At 25.7% G+C, this 9338-nt stretch overlaps 1 protein-coding gene across 1 annotated transcript; it reads left to right on the top strand.

The window, feature by feature from the left end:
- The first annotated feature begins 6575 nt into the window (after positions 1-6575).
- On the top strand, positions 6576-8841 carry LOC126907685 (uncharacterized). The gene is made up of 2 exons (XM_050689145.1): positions 6576-8062; positions 8485-8841. Exons 1-2 carry the CDS (start codon positions 6583-6585, stop codon positions 8688-8690), a joined length of 1686 nt encoding a protein of 561 aa, XP_050545102.1. The 5' UTR covers positions 6576-6582; the 3' UTR covers positions 8691-8841.
- The last annotated feature ends 497 nt before the right edge of the window (positions 8842-9338 follow it).

The following is a 9338-nucleotide window of genomic DNA, read 5'->3' as shown; positions in this document are numbered from 1 at the left end:
CTAGCAAGTTCAACATAATTTTTTTTATCGAATAGCTGTTCTTATATATATAATCTAAATTTAAAATACAGAATAAACAATTATATGTAATACCTAAATAATCTATTTATTTATAGTATATTTCATTTTTTTAAATAAACTTTTATTTAATATTATATTTTTTAATCTAGCTTAGCGGAATAGTAGAGACATTTTCAATTAGCTTGTATTCTACTTAAACACCAGAGATAAAGAAGAATGATTATTTTATTCAGAATTTTTAAATTTTGTTATTTTGATATAAACTAAAAATATTCAACTCTAAAAGCCATAAATAATGACTAAAAAAATTTTAAACGTTAAACTAGCGTTCCCATCTTAATGTCCGCCTACAATATGTGTAAGTGAAATGTCGAGAAAGTGGTATGCGACACTTGGCATTCATGGATTCCAACTTCAAAGTCACAGACCACCGTTCTCTATCGTATGGATTTGAACAACTTTATACCGTGCTTCTTGCACAACCTTTGAGGTTACGATGCGCATTTCATCGTCTCTGAATTGGAGGATAACGACCAACGGATTTCCTTTGGTCGTCGATGCCAAACTCTTAGGATATGTACATTTCGGTCATATAGTAATAACTTCTCCAATCGGTTTGTCTCATCCCTGTCCACCTTGGCCGGTAAAATAAACAATGTCTATTTATTTTTTATTTTATGTTACTTAAAGTGTCTCAAATATATTTTAAACTCAATATAAATAATGAAATATTAAATAATAATTTATAAAATGTACAAAGATCTAGAAATAATGAAGAATAAAGGGTTACTTTTAAATTTATGGAGGTTAAAATTATGAAGTTCATAAAACCTCCGCCTAGTTTGACCAATGATCTGGAGTCGTAAGATGCTCTCGTGAATGTATGTTTTAAAATTTAATCTACTTTCAAAAAAACTATATCGGATAGATGGCAAAATTTATCGCTAGCAATTTGCCAGAGTCTAATAATACAGTGTTTTCATTATTTATAACAAAAATCAACAAAAAATTTAAATATTTGAACCACTTCCTACTTGAATGAGGGCGCGTACAGTGTGTCACGTCCCCTCACTTAGCAAAATTTTATCGTTTTAATCGGTAATTTTTTAATTTATGAGGATGCTACCAATTAATAAATGTAGATTAAATAAATCATTCCCAGCGACTTTTGTATTTAGAGTGCAAGTGAAATTTTATCATGTTTAAAAACTAAAGAACGCATGAGTTTTCAGTATTCAGACTTTACCGTCGTATGTTTAATATTATTATCAGATGAAGATTACGATATGAATAAAAATACCATGTTGACCACCGATCGGTCGGAAATGATCTTTGTAAGAAGACTCAATGGCGTCCTCAAATACCTAATCCGATCGGATCTTATACTTTCAAAATTCTTACTAAATCAGAATATTTTACCAATACTGACACGATTATAGTCTTAAAATCATCAATTACCATCTGTCTGACAAAAAAGCGAAAAAGAACTACCAATCATGGCTATATGTTTAAAAAAATCAAACAGCTTTCGCCAAACACCGTAGATTCTTGCACATTCGAAAAACACAAAATCTAGCTACTGCCGGCTATGTGAGAAAAATAATAAAGCAAACTACTAACGACAACATCGACAAGCCTATCGGATTGGTTTTGAAAATTATGGAAATCGTCGCCCTTGACTGTGTCACTCAAAAACACAATAACATAAGGAAAAAATATTAAAATAACAACAATTAGTACTAATTATATAAAATTAATAGTAAGAAATAATTTTAGACCAATGACTAGAAATAATCTTGGCTTATTTATATCATCTATAAAAATAAGCACATATAAACATTAATGACAAAAAAAAATTATTAAACTTTAAATAATTATATTATATTTTTAATTGTTTAATTATTAAATTTAATTTAAAACATTTTAGACTTTGTTAAAAAATTTTATGAACTTTATAGTCACCAAATTGTATGAATGTATTTTACTTTTGGTAAATAACTAGAAAATATTGGTTTAATATATTTTTGTAGTGCAAACCGGTCATGTATACCAAAATCATGTAAATGAAATGAATGACACTCAAACAATAATACCTTACTATATAAACTCTAAAAAAAAATGCTATTTTGAAATATTAAAAATAAAGAAATTTTTTATTTTTAAAAATAAATATATTTTTTTGAAATTTTAATTGCATCAAAAGTTATAAAAGTTATCATTTTGATCTGTTCTTTTCTGTATATTATTGTATGTAAAGTAATTATATGGGATAACAGCCATTTTCTTGTTTACAATTTTTATATAAATTCTATATGACATTCTGTATTGTTCATTGATGTAACAATGACACAAATAATACGATTAACTATGTAAAATTAAACCAAAAACTACAAACAAACATCAAAGGAATACTCAACAGTTTGGCCTTGTAGATAGTTTGAAGTTCCAGTCATATTAAGGCGCAGAATAGAAGGATGGTCAATATGTTGGATGAACGCTCGTGCATAACTAATGGCAAAGCTGATGACGACGATTAATGACAAGACACCAATTATCACAATGTAATGAAGAAAAAGGTGTGTAAGAAACGCAGGACAACATAGCTACACGTATAATATTTGTTGAAAAGCAAACAGGATCGTAAAATGACGAGACCACTACATGTACGAAAAAAAATTATAACATATGATGAAAAATGAACATTGATACGCAGCAGAATATTAACTCGAACAGTCGAATAAAGGCGATCAAGACAACTGACGCACAATTACCAGGCCACCAAACCAAACGAAATTACGCACAAATGTGTGTCCTACAAATTGCTACGCTGATTCCGAATTTAGCTTCTGATTTTTGCTATCACATCCAATTTTTAAGATAATTACTAATTAATAATTAAGCGATAAATACACAGTAATATCGTCATCAAAAAATAATTTTTTTTTTCAACTATCCTATAATGATTTCATGATATTTAAAAAGAGTTGTCCAAAATTTGGAAATATTCTATCAAAAAAAACCGATTTTTTGAAGATTTAAATTTAAATTTAAGATAATTTGTAAAGATTTAAAAATATAAACTTTGTGCAATTACTAGTACTCGTGGACGTGAAGTAATCGCTGAAGTTCGTACCGAAATATTAAACGGATGAGAAACGACTGGGAAGTAGTACATTAGGAATACGTTGTCCTTCATTAAGATAAGATAATTGTTTAACCCGCCGACTCTTAATACATTATTTTCATCCAGCTATGGTAGTAATCGCATTAATTTGTTGTACCGTAAAAGTTTTTTACTTGTTAATATTTTCATTTCTTTTGAAAAATAATTTTTTAAAGAAAAAAAAATTATTTTTCTGCTCCAACTTAATTAGAAAACTTTGAACTTCTCGAATTTTCCATATAACAATAGTGGCAGAAGGAAAAATTGTTTTGCGAATTATTTTATTTGACCACCGAAAGCAATAACAAGTCATGCGACATAATTTCATTTATGAAGAATAACGATTTATTAACTCAAAATATCCTAAATTTAATGTAGTATAAATTATTATTACTACATTCCTTTGTTCGGGTACTTCGCTGAGCGTACCAAGTGCATCTACTATATTCAATGGCTAATTTTTCTCATTATAGCACAACCAATCAGGGACTTCATACCAAATTTTTAATCCATAGAGTTAGTCGGGTTTACATCTCGTGATATTATGGAATTTAAATTTTTTCAATCTGCCGTAATGAGTTCTTATAATTAAGTCATTCCTCGTTCAATTCATTTGACAACAACATTTTAGTTGTATAATTAATTTCGCTTTAATAATCATTATTAAAAATAATTATGTACACCATAAATATTTATAATCGATCTGTTATTTTCTTAATCAAATCATTTTTATTTTATAAATTAGTTAAAAATGTATATTTTTATTTCAAAAAAAATAAAATCGAAAACTTTTTAAGCCATAAGGGATTAATTAAATTTTACTAAGTGAGGGAATATGACACAACGTACGCTCCTCTCTCAGGTGGCGAGTAGTCCAAATATTTAAATTTTTTGTTGACTTCTCGTCGTACTAGTTATTACATTAAATTAACAGAATAAAGTGAGCTGATAAAATTGTTTTACATGTTCTGATTTTTAAAATAATACTTATAAATAATGAAAACAATGATTACTCGAAACGAGGTAAATTGTTGGTGATAAATGTTGCCACCTATGCCACTCGGCATAGTTTTTTTGGAAGTTATTTAAATTTTAAAACACACTCTCACAAAAGTGTCTTGCGACTTCAAATAATTCGTGTAACTAGGAGGAGGTTTTGTGGACTTCGTATTTTGGCATCTATAAGTTTATGATAGCCCTTTATTAATCATTATTTCTAGATCTTTGTATATCTTATAAATTATTATTTAATATTTCATTATTTATATTGTGTTTAAAATATATTTGAGAAACATTAAGTAATATAGAATAAAAAATAAACAGAACATTATTATAACGTATACGTTTTTTAATTTTTTAATTTTTAAAATTTTTTATATATAAAAAATTTTTTAGTCATTTCTTATGGCATTTTTAGTTGAAAAAAATTAAATATACTTTAAATAAGTAGATTATTTAGGTATTACATAAAATTGTTTATTCTGTATTTTAAATTTAGATACATATGTAAGAACAGCTATTCGATAAAAAAAATTATGTTGAACTTGCTAGTGTCATAATGAATATCATAATAAGTCTTTTCATAGTTTTTTTAACGCATGCAAATGTTATAGTAACAATTGATTTAATAGAATTGCACTGTAATTTTTCAAAATATATGTTTAATTATTTTAAGTATGGTGAAAAATATTATTAAAACTTTAGATATTTTCCTTTCATTTGCTATCATTTTTTTGAAAATCTAACACTTAACTTGCTTATTGGGGGGGATTTAAAATAGCAACTTTTTTAAAAAAACTAACTTTTTCAACTTAATTTTTGAAAATGTTCCGGAAATACTGCGTCCTTTAAACATATATCAAATTAAAGCTTTTTTTATGTACTATAAAATGAAAAAAAAAAATTTGTCCCGACACCTTATCTTCTATGTGCAAATGGCTGTCGAAATTATAAAAAAAATGTAATATTTGCGATAAAAATCACCTTTTATAACGATGTTTTTTGTACTTAAAACTGCCATAACTTTTTCAAATATTAACTAATCAAAATAATATTTCTTTATATTGAAACCTTAGGTAATTTTCTTTCATTTGATATCATTTTTTTTTGAAAATCTAACACTTATTCTGCTCACAGGGGGGATTTAAAATAGCAACTTTTTTACAAAAACTAACTTTTTCAACTTAATTTTTGAAAATGTTCCGGAAATACTGCGTCCTTTAAACATATATCAAATTAAAGCTTATTTTATGTACTATAAAATGAAAAAAATTTGTCCCGACACTTTATCTTCTGCATGTTATCGGCTGCCGTAGTTAAAAAAACGCTATTTTTGTGTTAAAATTTTCGATTTTAAATTTTCAACTTAAAAATGCTATAACTTTTCGAAAAATGTAATGATCAGCACAAATTTTTTTTTTCTAAATACATTATAAGTACATATTTCATTTGACATACTTTTTATTAAAATTGTACAATTTTCCCATATATAGGAGGCGTTCAAAACTTGAAACATTGTATAAAAAATAGAACTTTTTCAACTTAACTTTTGAAAGAGTTCCGAAAAAACTGAGTCCTTTAAACATATATAAAATTAAAGCTTATTTTATGTACTATAAAATGAAAAAAAAATTTGTCCCAACGGATCTATCTTCTATGCGCAAATGGATACCGTATTCAAAAATATGCTATTATTGTGTTAAAATCCTTGGTTTTGTATTTTATTTTATTATAAGGAGATTACACTGATTTTCATAAATATTATATCAATCTAAATGACATAGTATAAAAAATTAATCATACTTAAATTTTTTTGTTCCTTTGAAGTCGAGAAAAATAACTTTAAAATTTGAACTAGCTAAATTTCCATTTTTATTAAGTGACGAATGAGACGTGCGGTTTTTGAGACACTAACACTTGGGTCTTTCACGACTGTAGCACTGAATTTTTTTTTAATTCTTTTTGAGTTAAAAAAAAATGTTTAACTCATTTGATTTTTATCTCATTTAGATTCAATAAATATCATGGATCCCATTACTGTAGTCTCCTCTTGTGAGAAGAAATTCATATTAATATTATTTTACTATTTTTTTTTTTTTTTTTTTTGTAGTTATCATTTATTTTCTCAGCTCTCATTTGACCTACATTTTTGAAAAAAATTTTTTTTTAAATTAAACTATCTACAGATTTGCATGGAAGCGTTTTTTTTTATTTACTTCTGTTTTACAAAAATATGAGTTTATTAAAAAAGACTCTAGTTATCCATTTAAACAGTAATAAAAATATAATCAAATAAAAACTTATTACTCTGTATGTTTACTCTGTATGTTTAATTTAGATTACATATATAAGAACAGCTATTCGATAAAAAAAATTATGTTGAACTTGCTAGTGTCATAATGAATATCATAATAAGTCTTTTCATAGTTTTTTTAACGCATGCAAATGTTATAGTAGCAATGGAATTAATAGAATTGCACTGTAATTTTTCAAAATATATGTTTAATTATTTTAAGTATGGTGAAAAATATTTATATCAATTTGAAAATACGATTTCTGAACTTGAACTAAGAAAATATGGATTAGCAATCAAATCTCACGATGAAATCATAATGATCATGTTAGATGCGTTGCGGGAATTAGATGTGAACTACTGTGCAGAAGATTTAATAGCTATAAATTTATACTTAAACAATGTTTCGGGATCTTTAAACATGATCGCTAAAAATGAAAATGGCCAATTCAGTAGATCTGAAAGCTCTAAGAATTTACTTGAAGGCTATAAAATAATTCATCAATCAATTGTTGAACGATTGCAATACTTTGTTAGTAACCAATGTTCAGATGTATCGCTTGAAAATGATTTCATATCATATACTGATTTTAATCTACCGTTTAGTTACATGCCAGATGAGTTGCTTAATATCTTGGGAAACCTAAAAAACCGATTATTTATTGTTATAAAAGAATATTTATTATGGTACGTTGTTAAATTTGATGATATATTAAACAGTTACACTGATATTGTGAAACATTTAGCATTGTCTTTTCAAAGGGAATCATATAATTATTTTAATCCTAAAAATTTCTTATTTTATGATTTAATGGAAACTCGATCTAATTTTTGCGAGCTAGAATTATCGTCAGGTTCTCAGGCAAAACAAAAAGCCATGTATGATGAAAAAAAAAATCTGAAAGATGTATTAGACATGATGAGATATAGTAAAATTAATGGTAATATTAGCAAGAATTATAATATAAAGTTGTTAGATATTTTCCGGTTTATCAAGTATGATTTTAACCCGAAAAACATGCAGGTATATCATAATTTAATAAATGCAGCAACAGTTCTTCCTGTTATATTGATTATACGATATTATTTTTATTTAGTACATAACTACCTACCAATTAAAAAATTTCGCGACCCCAACTATATAAATGACATTAAAATTAAAATTATTAATTTAGGTGAAGATATCATTGAAAATTTTAAATATTTTTTGGATTTGAATTTATTTAAAGATCAACTTAAAAAATGTTTAGACAGTTTTTATGATAAGATAAACTTTATAATATCAATTTACAAAGAAAAAAATAATTTAGTTGCAACTAATGAATCAAAAAAAATTGTACAAGTTTTATATAGGTGGACGAAGCATAATTATTTCAGTGGTCAGTTTGATAAACCAGTTATAGTAAATGAAGTTGATGTTAAAAAAGCTTATAAATTAATAGATGATCATTTAGATAAAATTGTATTATACATTAAATCATTGAAAACATATCGGCATTATTTTGAGATTGTAAATAGATACATTCCTAGAGCACATATAGATTGGAATACATTTAAAACTATTATCAAACACATTATTCCATTTGGTAAGTTTACTGGCGCACTAAACCAATTTTTTTTCATTCCTTAACATTAAACAATGGAAAGATTTAGACAATATGTTTATAAAATACAACTATTAAGAGTTTGTATAGAAATATGACTATAGGCTTTTAAAGAAACGGAATCTAAAATAGACTTACACGAGTATAACATCTCTAAAATTCGAAATATTAGTAATTTAGGAAAGATATAAATGTGAATAAAAACTTAATTGGTTAATTAATAAATTCACTAGTTATCTTTTTTAATTTGTAATATAAATCGTAAAATTATTAATGCTGTAATATTATAGCATTAATAAAACTATTTTAATCAGAAAAACCTTTTAATATAATAAATTCTTATAATAAACATAAATTATAATAAAGTGTAAACGTTAATTCTAATTAAAATTATTTTTTTCTAGAACAACTAGGGTATTATAGAGATATTTATCGTTCACTTTATTTTCATGGTGATGATACCAATGATGATGTAAGCTATTGCAATCAAAACTCAAATGAAGAAAATGATTGCGATGAAGAACTTAGTGATGATAATAAGGATGTAGAAATAAAAAATCAAACATTTAAATCCCCTATATATTTTGTAGATTATTTACTTTTTGCATAATATATTATATATATATACAGAATGTTCAGTAAGTAAGGAAACAGTTCAATTATTATAAACAATGAGAACAATATAAACCCATTTTCATTATTTATTGAACACTCTATAAAATATTATCTTTTCTTTCGATTAAGACTTTGTTTATTTCTAATAAGTTTATCTGTCCCATTATTCTAAAAGAAACAAAGAAATCAAGTAATGTTTTAATGCCTTACTAAAAATAATAATAGGCATATCTTTTATAATACGCTAATAGTAATGCATTATTTGTTTTCAATAGCAAACTAAATTTCTATGATATTATAATATTCAAAAACACAAAATTTTAACACAAAAATAGAAAATTTTTGAATATGGTAACCATTTCCATCAAGAAGAAAAGCTATAATTCGATTCTTTTTTTTTAGCTTCGACGCGAAGCTGGGAAGGTATTAATTTTACTATGATGTGTTTTTTTAATTATTTTTTTTTTTTGGTAATTTAATAAATTTTTTTGTATTTGTGTGTACTACTACTAGAATATAATATTCCAAATTTTTTGGTAACATGTTGCTATGTAAATCATTTCTAAAAAAAACGGTAGCACAGTGGGGTCGAGGCACAGTGTGGACGAGGCATAGATGGGACAAGTATAGATGATATCTGACA

Source organism: Daktulosphaira vitifoliae, unplaced genomic scaffold, assembly GCF_025091365.1.
Source record: "Daktulosphaira vitifoliae isolate Bord-2020 unplaced genomic scaffold, ASM2509136v1 Scaffold_5, whole genome shotgun sequence".
Classification (NCBI taxonomy): domain Eukaryota; kingdom Metazoa; phylum Arthropoda; class Insecta; order Hemiptera; family Phylloxeridae; genus Daktulosphaira; species Daktulosphaira vitifoliae.
This window is presented reverse-complemented; position numbering and strand designations above follow the sequence as displayed.